Source organism: Podarcis bocagei (genome assembly GCF_964188305.1).
Source record: "Podarcis bocagei genome assembly, chromosome: 3".
Classification (NCBI taxonomy): Eukaryota; Metazoa; Chordata; class Lepidosauria; order Squamata; family Lacertidae; genus Podarcis; species Podarcis bocagei.
Window position 1 is genome coordinate 102,157,724 of NC_138127.1, and position 21,200 is coordinate 102,178,923.

The 21,200-nt window shown below is 45.4% G+C and overlaps 1 protein-coding gene and 1 long non-coding RNA gene across 4 annotated transcripts in view; one reads left to right on the plus strand and one right to left on the minus strand.

The window, feature by feature from the left end:
• BCL11A (BCL11 transcription factor A) overlaps positions 1 to 21,200 on the minus strand; it is a 261,059-nt gene that overhangs the window by 154,470 nt on the left and 85,389 nt on the right. For 2 of the 3 annotated variants that reach the window (XM_081188533.1, XM_081188531.1), the window contains exon 2: positions 71 to 400. In XM_081188533.1, coding sequence (XP_081044659.1) covers positions 71 to 299 — 229 coding nt within the window. In that variant the 5' untranslated portion in view covers positions 300 to 400. Of the gene's footprint in view, positions 1 to 70; positions 401 to 7,476; positions 8,124 to 21,200 lie in introns of those variants that run through there. The other variant, XM_081188532.1, reaches the window with a different exon arrangement.
• LOC308584244 lies at positions 6,132 to 20,888 on the plus strand. The gene is made up of 2 exons (XR_014006695.1): positions 6,132 to 7,315; positions 18,517 to 20,888. It is a non-coding gene; the product is annotated as an uncharacterized lncRNA (long non-coding RNA).

Consider the following 21,200-nt stretch of genomic DNA (forward strand, 5'->3'; position numbering starts at 1 on the left):
CCCCCCCAACAACATGCTGGTGCTTTCTCCCACGTTCCCATTCTCCCCCCCCCCCATCGCTTCGATTTACCTGCTATATGTTCCTGTTTAGGGCAAATTCCTCTAGATGACGTTGACAAACAATCGTCATCCTCGGGTGTGACCTGGACGCCAACCTCCACGGGATTGGATGCTTTTCGCAGCTCGCTCGGCGAGGGCGAAGGGGGCTTATCCACAGCCTTCTCTAGGCAAAGACTGCCATTGCATTGCTTCCGTTTGTGCTCAATAAAAATAAGGATGTCCCCTAAAGGAAAGTTCATCTGACACTGGCCACATGTAAGGAGGTCGTGGTCCCCTTCTGGAACTCCCAACGTACCATGATCTGGTTCGTCATCCGTGAGAATGGCTTCGATAGGTTCGGCTGTAGTCAAAGGAAGAGAAGAAGACCATGGTCAGGAACCTTGTAGGAACACAGACAGCTTAAACTGAGTCAAGAGAACTGGCCTGTCTAGCTCAATACTGCCCACACTGACTGGCAGAGGATAATTAGAAGTAGAAGAAATAGAAGCTAGGCTTAGAGGCAGGGGGCGAGTGGCATGCACTGTCCTTGAACACAGCAGACCAAACATTACAAAAACCAGGAAAGCTGAAAAGTTGTGCTATCTCACCTCCCAAAATCAGCAATAGTGCTATGGGTATTTTTAAATAAAAGATTATCCGTTGTGTTCTGAACAGCAGTCATTCAGGAAGAAGAGGCACTACATTAATGTCATTAAGACCCTGCCATAAAATAAACTTCGGGGGATGACACACCACAGGGGCATGGCATGAAACACAACCCCATTTTTTTAAAGTTTTCTTTTGCTTTTTAAAAAGACAAACAAGATAAAGCCAGTCCAACCCCGACCGCAAGACAGCAAAAGAGCTTCCTCTTTATAGCATGTTGTCATTCAACAGGAAAACGAATTTATCAGCGATGTCAAGCAGTCCCATCAGAAGCAAAAGAAGCTATAATGAATTATGAGCAATTCAGACTCCCTCTCCCTGTTTTTGCTACTCTCTCTCTTTTAGAGGGACCTGAAAAAGCTGCTTTTTCCAGATTAACAATGAATGAATAATCTTTAAAATCACCGATTATATGGTTATTCCTGTTCTCCAAAAGTGAGGCTAAGAAAGTTATCTCTTTATATTCCCATGCACATTTTTATTTTATTTTACTGAAAATCTGCATGTGTGCTTACACTCTTATATCTTATGTTAGGGATGGTTTGTTTTACGGTGCAGGTATGCATAAACATGCATGTACATGTATATTATAAGAAGGTATCATCACAAGATGATGAAAAAGGCTTGCTTGAGCGTCTGACAGGTGGCACACAGCACCCAAAGAGCCCTACATTTTCCGTAGGGACATTTCTGTGCCACATATATACAGGTACATGCAGGAATGCAGAGGATGGCCAAGAACAACCCTCTAAAATAATCCAACAAACAGAAAAATCAAAGGTAATCTGTAATGATTCTATAAATCGACCTACTGTATTATTATTGTCGTGTTTTCTAAAAGTGATTTTCAACCACACCACCCGTATTTTTATATCCAAATATATATCTATGAACAATTGCTCCTTACAATTTTGAGAAATAAGGCACTCTTGAAGATCTAAGAAAATAAGCCAATTAGCCTGAGGTAGGATTTACACACACACACAAACACACACCCCCCCAAGAAAGGAATGCCCCAATCCTTCAGAATGTATTAACACTGCTGGAGTTGATAAGGTAAAAATCTGTATAAAGACAACTAAATTCCAGCTTTCATAACCAGAGTGGTTAAGTCCTTTCTTTAGATTTGAACAACCTTTCCTAATGTTGTCAAGAGTTGATTAATTTCCTGAACGAGCTCCAGAAAGCTCCATTAAGAGCTTGTTTCTGCACACACTATTGCCAGTGGATAGTTTAACAAGGCAGATTCATATTAGTAAGCTCTCAATCTCAACTCCTTTTTCTTTCTTTTTTATTTTTGTTACTTTCTGCTGGCAAAAAGAGTCTTTCAGAGAGAAAGAGAAAAATCTAGTCCAGAGTGTATTTCTCTGGATCTACGAGGCAGGACTTACAACTACAAACATGAAATTGTGTCCTTACAAAATATCAAACGCAGCTAGTTAAGGAAAGTGTGGCAGGATGCAACACCTCAACAGTTAATCAGCCTGACCTTCTTTAGCATGCGGCCAATTTCACGTTTAATGAACTTAAAGCCACAGAGAATCAAAAAATAGATTTTTAATTTGATTGCACCATATTGGAACAGATTTTGATAAAGTGCATGAAAAAATTACAGCACACTCAGGTTAAATTTATTTCAGTCCTATCTAGGTAGAGTATTTGGAAGAAGGGGGAATCAAGAGTAATTCCCAACCATGCAGAATAGCGTAATATTTTAAGAGACTGCAGCCCTCGTATCTGGACTCCAAATAGTACCCTACAGATACAGTCTCTCTCTATATACATATTTTGCCTCAAGCTTTGCTCCTAATTTAAGATAAGGTCAATTACAGAAATATAGAGGTTAGGTTTTTACTTATACTGTAAATTCTCCTGTACAGAGGTTTCATATCAGATCCTTTGACCATAAATAGTACAGTGACATAAAAAGTACACTGACAGAATCATGTGTGTTAGTATTTAATAGTCCAAATGAGAGAAAATGGAGAATATGGGCGTTTCTACATCTGCGATTTTTATTTTATTTCAGGAGAAATATTATCAGGCTGCATTTTTACAAAGTGGCAAGCAACACAAGGCCATGTTCTCCCTTTGAAAGACACTTAAAACTTGAAATAATCACCATCACTACCAACCCAGTTGCAAACTTCAGAGCATAGTCTAAGCAGCAAAAATGTCAGAACAATTAAATATTTCTCAGCGACAGCAACTTCTCCCTAGCAATGAGAAAAAACTGCAATATTTTAGGCCTGAAGTGCTTGTGAAATTAGTAATATGGTTTAGCAAGGTGAGACAGAACCTTTTTTTTCCAGGCAGTTGAAAATCATGCTAAATAATGGGCATCAAAAGAGATTTCTTGTGAAGCCCATGAAACCGGTTGAATTCTCATCAAAACCAGTAAATGAAGAGGCAGCTGAAAAACGTTGTTGATTACACCTCCGCATTCAGCCAATTAATTTTATAGGAGGCAAAGTTCTTGAAAATAACAAGATATTCAAATGTACAGATATAAAACCCATACCCTGCACATATTTTCGGTGCTCTTAACATAAATGATTGCTAATTAAGAAGAATGATAGCGTAGTGTTTGAAACAGGATTGGCACAGAGCTTGCTCCAAAAGCTTTCCTAAAGCAGAGAAAGCATGGTATTGCTGTTATTTGAAACCAGGTGCAAAACACAAGCACCTAATTATTTATTATTAATTCTTATTATTATTATTACTGCTAATCCTGGTTTGCATGCTAGTTTTTTTTCCCCAGTGACCACCAGTTCCACTATATTTTGTGCATTTGATTTTTCTGCTCAAATCAATGGATCCTCAAGAAAAATAGGTATCTTAGCTGCTGTTTATAAGGAGTTATTATTATTATTATTATTATTATTATTATTATTATTATTATTATTATTATTATACCTCAGTATTTCACGGGGCCATGCTCTCCAAAGAGCAGAAGGGAGGATAAAAAAGAGGAAAGAAAAACAAGAAGGCATGTTCCTGATTTATTAATTTTTTTAAAATGTGCCTTTCATTTTCAAAAAATAGATCTACAAGGAACAAGCAATGAAACCTCAACCAGAAACAACAGAGAGAAACTGAACACATAGCACCCTCCAAAAAGATTTTTTTAACAAATATATATATAAAAAATAAAAATAGAATTCGGTCACCCAGATTCAAGTTTGCTTCCAAGGGAATGCTAGGATTAGTTTAGTGGTTTGAAGAAGCACATGAAAGCGGAGCTGGAGAAGTGGAAGGAGGATGAATTAAAACATGCACGAAAAAAGAAAAGGAGTGACCGTGTAGTATTGAGGTGAACAGAGATCTGGAAGCGAACTTGGGAAAGAGCGGAAAACACAATGGGGAGGGGGGAGAAGTGCTAGGCAGGGAAGCCTCATCTGCAAACACGTGCAAGACAAGCCAAGGTATTTCCTGGCCTCCTTGACTGGGGCCAGCCGTTCTCTTTTGGATCTACTTTAAAAACAAAAATCCAGCTCTATTTATTTTCAAAAGCAGCGATCAGCTTTCAAATAGGGTCCGGGGAAAGGGAGGGGGCGGATAACAGATCCCCACCAAGCCACCCAAACAAAAGCAGATGCTCTTGCAAGTCAGGCCAAAGAATCAAAAAGTCGCCGGGAAGAAAACATCCTGGCATCTTTGCAGAGTTTGCCTTCTTTAACAATCTAAGGTGCATCTGTGGGAAAGATTTTAACATATGTCTTGGGTAGGGTGGTCTCACACTGCTTGCTCTGTACTTAAGTGTTTTATATAGGACATGTTTAATAAGAGGGTATGAGAGGGCAAATCCAAGTGTCAAAGGATCAACTATTTCCCTCTTTTTAATTTCGCCTTTTTTGTTTTTTCTTAACGTGGGCAGGCGGCGGGAGGATTTCTCTGGAGTGGGAGTGGGTCTCAAAGGAAGAATGAAAGCTTTTAACTGATATATTCTGGAAGGAGGACTGCTTGTAAAGGTGCAATTTGGAAGCTTAAGCATTACCCTAAGATAAAAACTAAAGACAAAGAAGGAGGAGTGGAATTATTGGGTGCAGGAGGGAGAGAAGGGGGGGTCTCTACACACTCACACGCGCACCCCACCCACACCTTCTTCCTTTGCCAAACGAGAAATGTAGAAAATTAAAAGATGGGAGCAAAACGGATCAGGTTCAAGTTCGCTGGGGTTTCTTGATCTGACTCTGCCTCCTAGTGGCCAAAACTTGCATTTTTAAAATTAAAAAAGGCAAAGAATTGTTTTAACTCCACTCCCACACAGATCGCCCCCCCAACATCTCCTCCCTTTCCACCCTGTGCCCCAAGGCTCAGAATTGGGGGTGGGGACAGGAAAAGCAAAACTTGCATAGCAACTGTACTTAGTGCCCCTAAAACACTCTCACTCCCCTATATCATTTAAACAAACAAACAAACAGGTTGCATTTTTGTGTATGTGTCTATTCGTTTTTTTAAACTGTTAAGATCTCTAGGAATTTGGTGTGGGTGGGAAGCCAGGGGATTTAAGGTTGGGGGTTTAGTTTGCAAATCTTGAAGTGGGGGTGGCTCCACGGGGGGAAGACTTCCCCCCCCAAAAAGAACCGTTTTGCTCTTTCTTTCCAAACCCCCCCACTCCCACCATGGTATGTTGGAGATAAAGAGTCAAATTAGGTTATCAGTTTGGCTGAAGGAAGGGAGAATCTCGCAACGTGTTTGGGTGGCGATAGGACGTCCTAAAGTGTGACAGTTATGTTGCAACACACAACGCACCGTTCTGCATCTTAAAAAAATGTAAGAAATCAGCAGAAGAGGGGGTGTGAGATAGAAAAATAATCTGCAGAGAAGCTCTTAAAATACATCTTCTTTAACCCATGCAATTTGAGAGGGGGTGTTGCTTTTAAAATATATCGCTGGGTCACTTCAACTAAGCGTATGTGTTGCAAAAGCGATATTACTTTGCATTGCAATTCAGACAGAGGTTATGGATGGGGGGGGGGGAGGATACAATACAAACTTTTGCAAAAGCCCGGGAGGGGGCTTTAATCTTGCAAATTAGAAGAGGAAAGGGCAACAAAACATCTCCCCTGCCTTCAAAAAAAAAAAAACATGCAAATTTTTCTCTTTTGCAAACACTACTTGTACATTTCATCTCTTCCTCTCTTCGCTCCCCACCCCCCACACCTCGCCAGCCCGCCTTCAACCAACCATCTCAAGTCCAGACCAGACTTCCCTTTTGTGTTTGCTAGCAAGCACGGCTCAAGCTTTTGTGCACCGCTTGGCTGGGAGAAAGGAAGCCTGTGCGTTGCAAAAAAAACAACAACACACCATTAAATAAATATCAGCATTTAAATAAAAAATAGGAGGGCGGAAAAACCCTTTTGGTACTGAGTTGTCTAAGACTGGGTTGGTTGGTTGTTAATTATTATTATTACTATTTGGTAATCATTTTCCCATTGTGATCAGAGACAACAGGATCTAGCCTTCTGGGTTTTTTAAACAGAAAATCTATATAGCTTGCATTTGTGCGCCTCTCTCTCTCTCTCTGCGTATACGTTGTATTCATTTCCCCCCTTTTCCAAAGCCGTTTCTTCTCCTGCTCTGTTTTCCTGGCAGCGACTCCGCAGCACACGAGGCGCTTGTAAACATTCAGACACGAGATTTTTCCCAATCAAAATCCACTTCCACTTTTTTTTTCTTTTTTTCTTGAAAATCTTCCAAAAAATAGTACGAGGAAGGGAGAGGAAGGGAATTCCTCTCTCTCACACACACGCACACGCTGCGATCTTTCTCGCCTTCTTCGCTCCATGCATGCAGAAACCCAAGTTTCTGCAAAGCAGGAGTTTGGGTGCTGAGGAGGGAAGGGGGAGGGAGGGGTGAAAAAAGACTGTTGGTAAGAGCTTGGGGGGGCGGTGTTGTGGAGCAAGGAGAGCTTAATCGTGGCGGTAGAAGCAGAGAAAAGCAGCCGATCTCCGGCCCAAAACAGACACCACGTCTGCCCTCTTCGTTGCCCTTTCGCTGTGCGGAGCTTGGCGGTGGGGGGAGAGAGAAAGAGAGAGAAAGGAGCGGGACACGCAGCGAAGGGTGGGGGTGGGCGATCTCCCACCACCCCAGATCTCGCCAGTGGAGACAAAAGAAGCAGCGAGAAGGTCCCCCCTTTTGCACCTTTTAGTGTCTACAAAAAAGGGCTCCACCGAGGGAGCAAAGCGGATTTGAAAAAAGGGGAATGTCTCCTTCTATGACAAGGCGCCCCAAGAGTTCCTAATCTCGATCTCTTTGCCCGTGTGAAATGAGAGCATCGAGTCCCGATTCAAACCGTACACATCTCTTTTTCTCACTTTTTCCTCCTCCTTTTTCAAAAGCTCGCCTCCCCCCACCCCACCTCGCAAGCACACAAAAATGTGTCTTTGCTCGCTTGCTTTAAGTTGCAATTCATTTGTAAGCTGCAGGCGCGCGCGCACACACACACACACACTCGCGCTCTCTTCCGGCAAAATATAGCCGAATCAACTGGAGAAAGAAAGAAGAAAATAAACGGAACTTTGAGAGACAGCGTGCTTGCCAACATGAGCTTATTTGAAAAGTAATCTAGGTGGTAGCGATAAAAAGAGGGGGGCTGAGTTTTAAGGTGAGTTGCTTTTTGTGTTCCTTGCAAACTAAAAAAAAATATGCATGCACAAAAGGTTGGAATTTGCAAAATGCAAACCAAATGTAATTATTTTATATATATTCTATATCTTGCAAGGGAGAGGGAGGTAGAAAGGAAGGAGGCGAGAAGGTTTTACTTACGTGAAAATTCCCGTTTGCTTAAGTGCTGGGGTTTCCCTTGCTTGCGGCGAGACATCGTGGTGTTGGTGGCTCGGGCGGGCGCGCGCGGAGCTCTCTCGCTCGGATCACATCGGGAAGCGCCGGGTGAGCAAGGAAAGAGACTCCAGAGAAAATATCTTCATCAATGTCTTTTGACATCCAAAATAAATTAGAAATAATACAAAGATGGCGCGGGGAAGATGAATTGTGGGATAGCAGTCATGGCTTTGCTTTTTTCTTTTGCTTTTTTTTCCTTTCTGTGCAAGAGGGAGAGAGGGAGAAAAAAAAGGAGAGAGAGAAAGGAGAGAGAGAGAGAGAAAGAGAGATGAAAAAAATGGCAAAAAGCCCCCCTGAGCTGCAAGTTCAAGTGCGGACGTGACGTCCCTACGAACTTGAACGTCAAGCGACTGGATGGACACAGACATAGAAAACATGGGCAGGGCGAAACTGGAGGGAAGGGGAGGAGGGAAGGACTGCGCCACGCCAATGGACAGTCATCGGGGGCTGGACATGATCAAGCAAAAGAGTGAGGGGGGGAGCCCGGCGCAGGGCAAGCCAATGGCCAGGGAGGGGGGGGTTACCCTCCGAGGCATCAGGCACACGCGGCGGCGGCGGCTGCTCCTCCGGAGGGAGGAGTGGTAGAAGACGGGGGGGGGGGGTGGAGAGGCAGAGGGAAGGCGAGAGAGGCGTGCGTAAAGGCGCGCACCAGCCCAGGAGCAAGAGAGTGAGTGACCAAGAAGAAAAGGAGGCACGTTGGTTTCGGAAGAAAGGGAGGGGGGCCTCTTTCCTTTCTTTCTTTTTTAAATTAAGCCAGGAGGGAAATTTAAAAGCTAGAAAGGGAGAGGGGCGGGGAAAGCGCGTAAAGAGAACAAACATCTCTTAAGTCAAAAGCCACGGCAAGCCGGTCTCCCCTTTTTAAAATATTTTTCGCAGCGAGTTGCTGCTCGCAATTGACCGCGCAATTAAAAAGAAGGGGGTTTTTGGGGAAGTGGTGGCAATCGGGCGAAGTGCGTGCCTAGAATGTCAGGGTTGTCGCGCGGGTTGTCCCTGGGGAGTTCACACGGCAGAGCCGGTGTTTGTGGGCGCGCGCCTGCCTCGCTCCAGCGGGCAGGTACACTGCTCCTAACCAGGGAGGCTCCTCCTGGCTTGTCAGGATTCGCATCCATGGGCAGCGCTTCCTCCCTCGAATTGGTCTAAATCTAAGCAAGTGGCCGTGGCGTGAATTAATGCGAAATGAAGTGCCCCACGGGAGAGAGAAAAACTCCCTGGTCAGCAAGGGGTTCGAATCCTCGCCCTGCAACAGACAAAAGCGCGCACAGTTTAAAATGTCCACTTGGGAGGGAGAGGCCGTGTGATAGTACATACTTTCCTGAGAGCTAGTTCTACTGAATTCAGTGGTGTTTATGTCTGAGTAGACACTGTAACCCAGTGAATACTTAAAAGCCTGAGAAGAAGCCTTACTGACAACAGCCGACTTTGCTTCGATGAAAAGATGCATAGGATCGTAATATCTTCCAGCCTTCTTGACTCCTCCATCCTAACTCATATCTGCCCCACTCCGCAGGCCAGTGACAGCCATCTTTTGCCCGGGTTTATGCATTGAAATCTTACTGAGAAAAACAGCAGCAGCAGCAGCAATATCAGACAGGTTAGAACAGGTTGCAGAGTTAGAAGTTGACCTGTTGCAGCAGCAGCAGCAGCATTGAGGGTTCATTCTTTTGGGAAGACAATAGGATTACTCTGAAGTAAGTGGGTTGCAGATCCTGATTGTAAATGAGGAAGCAACCCTGGGGCTGGTCTTTCAGTCCCTGACAATGCACTGTACAAATATATACTGTATAAGGAAGAGAAAATGTTTTAAGTGTTGTTGTTTTTTAAAAAGCAAGGTGTCTACTATACGTATATATTTAAAAGAGGCAAAAGATTAGGAAAAAATGGAGAAGGAAATCACATTTGTGATTCTCCACCCACATTGCACTGAAGGGGGGAGACCTAATAAGTGAAGAAAAAGGGTGTAACGTTTTAAAGGTAAGAGGCAGACTAGATGAACCAGACAAGGGGGAGTGCATCTGTCTCCCAGCGATTAAGCCCGTATTCAAAATGTAGAACGGTGAAAGGGAAGCACTGCTGAAGGTCAGCAAAGGACCCCCACTCCATCAAAATATATTTTTTTTAAAAAAGCCTTTATTTGGTGGGGAAAGGGAAGAACGAGATCCACAAGTATAGGAAAGGATAAAGTTTAGGGAAAGTTTTCTTCATGAAAAGTATATAAATTATAGAAGGAGAGGGGTTGGGTGAGAAGGAGGAAGAGAAAGAAAAGGTGAACTCTGGGAAGTGGACTTTGGAAGAAGGCGTTGGTGATCCCCCCCCCCAATTATATTGTTTCAGGTTCAAAATGGGGCAGAGGGGGAGAACAGCAAGCAACCTTATTGAAGAACAGATAGGAAGCAGAAGATTTGGGGGGGGGGGAGCAGAAGGTGTTGCAGCTTTATGCGTTGCACGCACACCCAAAATGCATGGAAATTGCAAGGCTAAGGAATGGTCTTGCCGAAGTATGGGCTTGGTGGGTCGGATCTAAGTAATGGATGCCCAAAAAGAAAAAAAGCTGCAGGTCTGCAAGAATCAAAGGGCGAGAAGACTCCGCTCAGGGCTTGGACAAGTCTTGCTGAGCTAAGAAGAGGCATAAAACAGCGGCGGCGGCGGCGACGCGTGTTACTGGCCAGGCAAAGCGCGTTTCGCAAGCGCCACCCAAAGCGCTACGTACCGACTGGCCACGATCCAGCCAAAGTTAAGCAGTTGAAAGCCTCCTTGGGAAAAACGTGTAGGCTGTGCCTGTTTGTGGAGAAAGAAACCCACTTGATTCAAGGGGATTTACTCACTAGTAAAGGCATTTGGGAGCTGCAGTCTTCGGCACGTGCTGCTGCCAGGCCCATCAACGGGATTCAAAACTGCTTCAGGCTGCACGCTGACTTAGGAACGTGCCCTGAGAATTCAGTTCCGTGGATGCTTGTCTTTCGGGACTTTGGCTGGATCGTGCCCATCATGCAGCCCCCTGCATGTGGAGGCCTAATCGTACTGAAGACCCATAGAGTTCAAGGGAGACTGGGAGCAGTTCCCGCTACCGCCCCAGGCACCGACTAACTTTCTTAACACGAGGTCACCCAGGAGCTGCTGCCTCATTCACACGTTAGGCTCTCGCTCATAGGCAAGCTCATTGCTCTGCCCGCACAAACACGCACGCATCCAGTTTCACACACTTTGCAGCACGATGGGTTCAAAGGCACAGCAAAAATGGCTCCTTCTCCGTCCTCCCCTCCGGTAACTTAATGCAAACTCTCTGTATCCCTGGCTCAGACTCACACGCAAAGGACTTGCACAAGCTCCCGTTCGAGGATGGCAGCTCGCTGACACGCGGGCAGACTGAACTGACACACGCTGTCTCTGCTTACTCGAGAGAAGCCCCTTTGTACTCTGCATCTGAGACACCCGAGCTGTTACATCCAGAAGTGTTTTGTTTTCTCGCACAGCTTAATACTCAAGTGGCAAATTTTGCTCATTTAAATCGAGCTTAACTTCCAAGTAGTTTACAGTGCGATCCTAAGCGTGTCTACTCAGACCACTGAGTGGGACTTACACCCAGGCAAGGAGGTATAGGATTGCAGCTGTGGTTAGGATCAGAGTAATCACACACACACACACTTCTCTCCTTTGCAAAAGGCTTTTTTAAATTCCCTCTCACACACACTTGCGCCTCCCAGAACCAGAATCTGATCGGGTTAATACGAAGAGATGCAGCGAAGGGGGAAGAAATGGTTTGCCTTCCAAAGCGGGCAGGACTCGAAGTCAGAGGAAGGAAAAATCGACGCTCTTTTAGAGAACGCTCTAAAAGAAGACAGAAAAGCATCGGAAAGGACGTGGCTTCCAAGGAATCGATGTATCCCAGGGAAGGAAACAGAGCGGCTTGCCGGGGCTGTAAGCGGAGGTTTTATCACGCCAAATTGTCAATAATGACGTTAAGCTGTAGTCGAGGGGGGGTGCGGGCGGGGAGATGAAGGGGGCTGGAACCGTCTGGGACACCGAGTTGCGGATCCAATGTTCTGTATAAACTTCTAGTAATTTAGGGAACGAGATGGAGAGGGCTGTGGAATTTATATGTTGCAACTAGCACGCATGTGTTATATGTGAGATTTGATGATGACAGTCCGGTCCTATGCATCTGTACTCTGAAGGATGCCTCAGTGGGCTTACTCCCATGTAAGTGTGCATATGATGGCGGCTTCAGGCAACCTGAGTCTCTGCATGTTTACTCGGAAGCAAGTCCCATTGAGTTAAATGGGCCTCACAAAGTGCGCAGAGAGAGGAATGGATGCTGTAGTTCTGACCCAATGTTACTTGAGGTTATTATTATTATTGTTATTGTTATTATTATTATTGTCATCGTCATCATCACCGGCGTTCCCACTTACATCAGTGGGGCATTCTTTGCATGAACAAGGCGAATAAGACTACGCTCCTAACCCGACCTACCCAGGAGTGAGCCCCATGAGATTCAATAGGTCTTACTTCTGAGGAGGCACGGTTAGGATTGCAACCTAGGGGGATCATCTGCGTCCGTTTAAAAATCAGACAAACACCGATTTGTGGGGCGAGAAGAAACTCCCGGTGTAGCTCTCTCTTGGACTGGAAGCAGACCGGCCGATGGTCACTTTCAACCGCGGCTGCTTCCTTCCTTCCTTCCTTGCAGCGCGTCTGGCGGCAGCACAGCAACGGCTCCCCCCATAGAATCGACAGGCTGGATTCTCCCGGCGGCTGAGCTTGGGACGCAGGGGAGGGGGCCTTCCTTGATTTACCTTCTCCAGCCCTGCAGCCCTTCTTGAGAACAGGAAGACCAGGGGGCTCACTTAAGCAACAAACTGCTTTTTTAAAATAATAATAAAACATAACTATATTTTCAAAGGGCACACAGCAAAGAGAAGCTGGTCAGCATCCCCAGAGGAGCCTTTCCCACCCCCTCCCCGCTTCTCCCGTCTCTTCCTCCTCACTCTTCTGCGCTTCTCAGGCGAGAAGTGTTGGGAGTGAAAAATGACATCCGCTTGGAATGGCTCCGTGTGCGCGCGCGCCCAGGAACGCGCATAGATAAATTGATAGATGGATGGATGGATCGATGGATAGATAAGATGACAGGAAGAAAAAGAAGCTGCAAAGCAGGCCATGAGAGGCAGTGATACAAGATGAAGAGATGCTGGGATAGAACATCAGCGTCAGAACCAACACACACACACACACACACACACACAGAGAGAGAGAGAGAGAGAGAGAGAGAGAGAGAGAGAGAGAGAGAGAATTACACAGTATAAGGTGAAAAGGGAGGGATGTCTCGACCAAATGGGCAGGAAAGGTGTTGGGAACATGAGAGGACCCTGAAATTACAAATATATTATAGGACAGCGAAAGTGGTAAAGCACAGAGCGGAACCCCAATTGCTCACTTCATCGAGTTGTCAGTGGGATTTGCTTCCAAGTAAAACAGTGTCGCCTTAAGCATATTGCTCATTCGGACAGTTCACTGACATTTTCAGGTGCGACTTCCTTCCAAAGTACCCTGCATTCTTGGCAAGGAAAATCTGTTGGATTCTATAGGGCTTTACTCCGAAGAAAGTGTGCTCGGGATCTCCAGCAGAGAGCGAGCCACAAATCGAGGGGTTATGTACCAAGCTCTAAAAAATAAGCAGTGCACAAATAATGCACAAGCCAATAGCATAGGAAATTTAAAGTGCTCCTTCGCACTTGTCGCTCTGAAGGATGGAAGTAAATGCTGAAAAATATCTGAAGCAACATCGTCTCTGGTTTTGTGGGTGGGTCAGATTTCCTTCTGGACAGTTAGTGAGTAAAGCGCGCGCGCGCTTTGTCTGCCCAAAGGAAGAGGGTTCTTGGCGCTTCTCCAGCTGCTAAATCCGTTAGAAAAGAGACTTGCAAGCCCGAGACTACTGACGTTTATTCGGAAGTAAGCCTCGCGTTGTTCAGGAGGTTTGCCCTCGGGTAAGGATGCCATGGAGCGTAAACCGGGAGAGTCACCAGCCCTCCAAAAGCAGCGGAGATTGCGCGTCATACCCCCCTCCACTACCAGCCCCTTCCACGTGTAATCCACGCACCTAAACCCTGCTACAAGAAACGTGTCACACACACACACACACACACACACACACAGAGAGAGAGAGAGAGAGAGAGAGAGAGAGAGAGAGAGAGAGAGAGAGAGAGAGAGGATCCATGAATCTTGCCCTCAGCCTAACACCATGCTTGCTTTCACGCAGAACTACAGGTTAGCACAACTTCCATATTCCTCCCTCCTCTGTTTTCCAGTGTTTTGCTTCGGGTTTTAAATCCAGGAAGAAACAGCAAAACACGTTATTTTCCTGTTGTCGGAAGGAAAGGAGGAATTGGAACCCAAGGATTAAATGGCAAGCAAATGTTCTTTGCTAAACAGCTGGGTTCCCTGGGAAGCAAAATTCAAGAGGTGATGGAGGGTGATCGCAGTCCAACGGAAAGAAAAGCGCTCGGGGTATGGAAGTTGGGATCCTCTGAAGAGAGTGAGGCGCGCCCAGGAGACTGTTTCTAGTTTGGGACAGGAGACCCCCCCCCAAAAAAAAAAGTTATACGGAGCCACGCCCTGGGGACATGTGCGCAAGCGCAAGGAAACTTCCTCGGAAATTAACACCCAAAAGAATCCATTCGTAGGAACCCTTTGCAGTCAGAAGGGTCTATCGATAGATAAAACTGCTTGTGAATGAACCGAGAGCGAGGCGTATACATTGTATGTGGGCACATAACAGGTTATTTGTAAGCATGTGTGTGTGTACACACTGTATATACGCGTAAACAGTTATGTGGTCAGTGATGCGCGTGTGGGTATCATGGGAATTCCCTGAATTCTGTGGCTGTTACTTCTGAGTAAACATGCATCGGATCTGACTGTTTGAAGGTTTAAAAGTTCTGCTGTTTACAATATCTGCACACAACAGACGTGCTGTGGGTAGATGGGTGCGCGTAGTTTTTTAAAAAGCATGCACAGCGTGTGTTCAAGATGGCAGGAGGGAGGGAAACGGAAAGTTAAAGAGGGACCAGTCTGAATTCCAGAGCTCGTCGCACACCTTTCCTTCCAGGGCGTGTACAAAGCAGTGTGTGATGTATATTACACAGTGTCCAGTGTGCAGCCAAAGCTAAGCACTCTTAAATCCCACTGTTTTCATTGGGAAGCCTTGAAAAATTGTGCTTAACTCGCCCACTGAAGCTAATGGGCCTCATACCCCATCCTATGCTTGTTGCTTACCAGAAGCAAGCCCCACTGAGGCTCTGTGGGGTAAGTTGCCTAGGACTACAACATCTGTCTTCCTGTCTAACTATCCTGCCTGCCTTGACTAAGAGAGGTGGAAATTACACTTCCCTGGTATTCTAGATTTGTACAGAATACATATCCTCAAGGAAAGCATTTAGATGATTCTGTCTCTCTCAAGAGGTGGCTGGGCCGGTGTCTTCCTCGCCCGTGTGAACCTGGTGCCCAATTCTCCCGAGTTAGAATACACGGCCGGTTGAACCTTCCCTTTAAATGCCAGTCTTCACCAGCAACCCCCTGCATGTGTGGCTACATTTCAAGGGCTGCCTTGATGTTCTTTGCGTCTCCCCCCAAAAGGGCAGGCGCGTGGGTGAAAAAAGCCTGGACAATGATCACTTGCAAGCAGATAGGTCTGCCTATTCCTCTATACTGTACATTTTCTTTAAAAGAAAGGGGAGGGGAACAATTTTTCTCTGGAGCTTTCGGTGCTGGGGCGGGGCGGGGCAAAGGAAGGATAAGGATGCTGCACTATTAAAAGACATATGCCAAGCCTCCTCTAAAAGGCACCATTTGTTGCCGGGCCTGGCCGGCTCCGATCCGCCTCCCACAGCTGGCTCCAGGGCCCGGATCTCTTACTCACGCTTACCCCGGAGTAAGCCCCCTGGAACTCAAAGGGACTTACTTCCGAGTAAACAAAGTGAGGGAGTGAGCTGCATAGATTCTAGTTTCCTGGAGCGGCGGCGCTGTTGCTGGATGGTGGCGAAGACAAAAGAGCCGGTGATTTTTACACGGTGTGCCTCTATATATAGCACCACAGAGAAATCAGGGGTCGTCAATGTGGTGCCCTCCGGGTTCGGGGGAGGGGGTCCACTTCCACCATCCCTGAGCACTGGCTTTGCTTTCTGGGGCTTAAAGGAGTAGCAGCCCACCACGCACAGGGGCCAACTCTGGGTGCCCGAGCCGAGCACACACAACAAGGGGTCGGGCACCCACAGATGTCGGTGCCAGGGCCATGCACGCTACATGGCACCCACCGCCCCGGGCATCCACGGTCGCGGGGCCAAGCTGGCACTCCTGACATCACGTTAGCTCCCCCTGGTGTGGTTGTTTAGCTTCGCACAACTGCAAAGTTGTTGTTCAGCTTCGCACAACTCCCTTCTGCACCAAGGCTTCTGTAGCCCTCCAGATCTTGCTGTACTCCCGCTCCCATCAGCCCCAGACAGCAGGTCAATCGCCAGAGATGATGGGAGCTGGAGAACATCTGGAGGGCCACAGGTTCCCCACCTCTGGGCCTGCGCGGATTCTGTTACAGACCCTTTACTTCCGTCCCTCCCCACAACTGTCTCCTGGACACCCTGGGGCTTTCGTCCTGCTTAGATCTGGGGTGTGGCTATACCCTTAGAAAAAACCAAAACACCTTTCTTCTCCCACCTACTTTTTTAAAAAATAGAGGTTCTTTTTCTGAAACCGGCTAACCTGACGGGGGTGGGGATTGAATCAAAACTACACACACACCCCTCTGTCTAGAAAAACAGAAGACGTGTTCACACGCTGCACTGAACACAGATGGGTTTGGTGTTTGTGCGACGGAGTGTACACTTGATTTGAACAGTTCAGCTGCAGATTCCTGGAAAGTTAACATGTGAATACCGTCTGTACTGTTCACTCCACGAAGGTGGCATATGAATAACCGTGCACATGTGCACCTCGACCATTCGTGTACAGAGATTGTGTTCCTTCAATGTAACGTACAAACACCCTTGGTCAGACAGACAGGGGTGTGCGTGCAAGTTGTTCCTATTCGTTTTTAATGGCACAAGGTTATATACACAAACACACCAGGTACTCCCAGCTAGGACCTCGACTTTAAAGCGGACAAACTCTGGTTGAGTCTTCTTGCCACGATCCAGCCGAAGTGTAGCACGTTAAGGCTGCAATCCTAACCCTACCTTGCACGAGAGTAAGCGCCATTGGAACACAACAGGCCTCCGTTTGAGGTATTCGGACAGCAATCCCGTGCGCACTTATATATGGGGCTTAAGCACTCTTGGTCACCGCAGGGCTTACTTTCAAGTCATTACTGTACAGACAGTCTTGGTCTGCGCGTCTGGTGGATCGAGCTCACTAAATTCTGTGGGATCTTATTTCATCTTTATCCCAGGGAAGGTCTGCGCTTTCCAAAATGTCTAAGGCTGGAATCTTTTGTGGGCTTCCTTTGGTGAGTTCAGCGGGACTTAATCTCAACATAGCAACGTAAGCGCGTGGCAAGAAGCTGTCGTATTTATCCATATCAGACTATTGGTCAGTATTGTCTCCACTGACATGGCAGCGGTTTATCCAAAGTTTCAGCATGAACTCTCCGCCTTACCTGGAGATGCCGGGGGTTGGCCCTGGGACCACCTGCGTCCAATGCAAATTCTCTGCCGCTGAGCTACGACCCTTCCCGGCATCTCTTAAGCGGGCCCGGGCTGCAAATGTGCTCCCTATAATGATCCCTTTGCATATAATGGATTCTACGTCCATCATTGCTATTATTTTATTTATTTATTTTGAACACACGTTTCTCCATTCACGCGGCGCCTTATACATCAGTATTTAGAAAGTGGAAATAAATATATATATGGCAGATGCATAGAGTTTAAAAAACAAAAACAAAAAAACCGGCACAGGGCTGAGAGCGAACCTGTATCATGCAGGATTTCCCAATCTTTTCACTAAGAAGCACTTCCAGCGTGGCCTCCGGACCTAACCTTTCGGAGGCGGGTTGCAGAGTTTGGAGAGAGAGAGAATTGCTTTGTTTGATGGTGAGAAGTGCTTTCAGCTCCGGGTCTTAGGACGAGAAAACAAGCAGCTTCCAACTCGCCTCCCGAGCTGGGGGTTGCACGGTCGTTTCGGGGGGGCTCCCGCAGCAAACGGCGTCGAAGTGCTGCGGTGGGGCGAGGCTTGGATGCACTTCAAATAATTCAGGACTGGTCCATGGAGACATGCGTGGCCAATGTCACTTGGACGCTCTTCGCTAAGCCTTTGGGAGTGGTTCACACGTGCCAGTTTTGTCACTCGATCATCAAGCCAGTGCCTTGCACGTGTGAAGGAGACATTAAATCAAACATGATGGCAAAACATGCACATCACGCACACTCCAAAATTTCAATGGGCTCTGTTTACAATTCCCAAATTATAATTTTGTATTTCTGTGGTTTTTTACTCTTGTTGGTTTTTATGTCTTACTAGTGCGTAATAGTGCTTTTATGTTCTGTATTAGGTTTTATATTGTTTCTGCACTCCATTTTTAAGCTGGTTTATTGTTCAGCTGTGTCCTACTCTGTGTTTTCATATTTTATTGTTAAGTGGACTTGGGTTTTTGGTTTGTTTGTTTTTTGGAGATTGCAAACTGCTTTGAGAGAAAAAAGAGATATATAAATGTTTAAATAAATAAAATATAGGATGCTGCCTGAAATCACAATGACTATTTGTTCATCTAATCCAGCTGTTCTCAAACTTTTTTGTATGTAGGTGGGCCACTTGAAAATTACGGGGAGGGGGGTGTTGCAACATACCACTTAATAAACCTTTTTCCTACAAATCAAAGCACATACATTACTCATAATTTAATAACTGCAGTTTTCCCTTCCTAATTCAATGGATGTTTTTGAGATTCAGCATTCAACTTGTTTCTATATTTGGACTTGACAGGTGGCAAGTAATGAACATACCACATTACAGATAAAGGCTCTGGTCCAAACAGCCTTGATCTCCAACAGAAAAGAATATAATTGATTGCAAGGTAAAGTATGGATAGATATTCTGAACTGTCAAAAAACTTTTCTACAGCTGAATGGAGCTTGCAGACCACCAGCGGGCCATGGATTGCAGTTTGAGAACATCTAACTGGTAGCATCACTCTGGGGCAGAAAGAGGCATTATCAGCATCTGCTACCCAATTCCTTTTAACCAGAGATGCCAGGAGTTGAACCTCAGACATTCAGCATGCAAAGATGAACTTTGGTCCCTCTTTATTCAACAGTGAAGAGTCAGATCCCAGTGTATCCATCCATCACATTATTAATGTGAGCATCGATACTGTAAGCACAGTGGAAGGTAGAACACATCTTATGTCACTTTCCACATCCAGACTGTTGTATTGCTTGGTTTTAGCCAAAAGAGCAGATCCACCAGACAAACTGAAGGACAGTGAGATACAAATCTTCACTGAACCTATTCCAATGTTCTCAAGTCTACTAAAAATCCCAATTGATCTACTGAAGTAAATGCTGGTGAGATTGTCTTAAAATACCATCAAATGAGACAAATCTACTTATATTTGCCCTTACATAGAACCATAGAATTGTAGAGTGGAAGTGATTCTGAGGAACATCTACTCTACCCCCCCCCCTGCAATGCACAAATCTCAACAAGGGCACACATGGCAGGTGGCCATCCAACCTCTGCTTAAAAACCTCCAGGGAAGGAGAAGCACCTGCCAAACAGCTCTTACTGTCAGAAAGGTTTCCCTGGTGTTTAGTCAGAATCTCCTTTCTTGTAACTGGAATCTGTGGGTACAGGGTAAAGGTCCTAACCTCTTGAGCAGGAGAAAACAAGCTTGCTCCATCCTCCATGTGAAAGCTGTTTAGATATTTGAAGATGGCTATCATATCTCCTCCCAGTCTCCTCTTTACCAGGCTAAACATACCCAACTCCCTCAACCGTTCCTCATAAGGCTTGCTTTCCAAACCCTTGATAATCTTGGTTGTCCTCCTCTGTACATGTTCCAGCTTGTCAATATCCTTCTTAAATTGTGGTACCCAGAACTGGACACTCCAGGTGTACTCCAGGTCTGGTCTGATCAAAGAAGAGTAGAGTGGGACTATTACTTCCCTACATCAGGACACTATGCGTCTTTTAGTGCAGCACTCCTCCCATAAAGCAAAAATATAAACATCTGCTTTCATTGATGAAATACTGGACAATACTGAGTGTTGAGAGTATACACTCAATGGCTTTGAGGGACAAGGTCAAATTCTCTGAAGGGTTTCCAAATTACAATAATGTTGCTACAATCCACACACACCTACTAGCTGCCAAACCCCATAGTGCTGATGCCAAGAGGTTCATAAGTGCAAATGTTGTGCTTAAAAGTAAAAGCTAGGCCCAACTATCTGTGCTAGGGTTGCCATATTTCAAAAGTTTTTAAACCTATATTTTAGGAAAATCGCCAAAATAAAATCAACACTTCTGATATGGGCTGCTATATGCCTGGGTTTTCCTGGACATTTTAGCCGCTTTTTGAAAATTCCGCCCGGATGGCATTTTTGACAGACGAGTCTCGACTATGTCTGGGAAATTCTGGACATACGGCAGCCCTAACCTGTGCACATAGAAAACTTCTATCTTTACATCCATTATAATAAGCCAACATTGGCTGAGTGGGACCACAGACTGTTTGCAGAAGGAACACAAGATGCAAAACAGGCCTTAGGTGAAAAAAATAGATTAGTACTTTAAGGGTATTTACAAGGATGTGATGAAGCAAAGATGAAATAGATGAGGTTCTGGCTAAAAAAGATACGTATGAGCATATCTGATATGTAATAGCAACAGTGTATGGTATGTTCAAAGTTCTCAGAATTAATGACAATGTACAGTACTGTACAACTAAGCATGTGACTTATTAACCACACCACGCACAACCAACTGCTGTGTATATAGAACACTGCACTGCTTGTGAAATAATGCTGCACCTGTGCACCTGTGATAACGTGCAGTTCATGTAATCATCTGTGTATGATCTTCTCGCTTTTTGAACATAACACTGCATATTTTTTATTCTCAATTTTGTACATATCTTCTACATATTTATGCGAAATCCACACCCACCTAACATATTCATATGCTCCCTCTCGGGGGTGGGGTGGGGTATCCCCTGATTGAGAAACACTGAGCCTAGAAGCTTGATGTGCAAAGAAACTCTTTGCAGCATAACAGCATCAGCTTTGGGGTGAAACCTGATGTTTCAGAATAGCATGGCATGATAGTAAAGTTTATTAAACATTTTTAGATCCTCTTAATGGGTTGTATTTAACTTTCTCTGGCCACGTCTGATATACTCTCTACTATACCAGGGATAATGAACGTTTTTTAGGTTGAGGGCTTTCCTGGCACTGCCAAAAAATAAAAACCTATTGAAATTAATGAATATAAGTTAGCTGTGACCATTAATTTCAAAGTAAGAGTTAGTTAATAAAATCTAATGTGTGAAGCAGGACCAGTGAGGTGTGTGGCCGGGAAATAGTCCTGAGGGCCAGGTGCAGAGGTTTGGAGGGCCACATTTGGCCCACAGGCTAATCTTGTGCCCTCCCCCACACGGCTGATCGAACCAC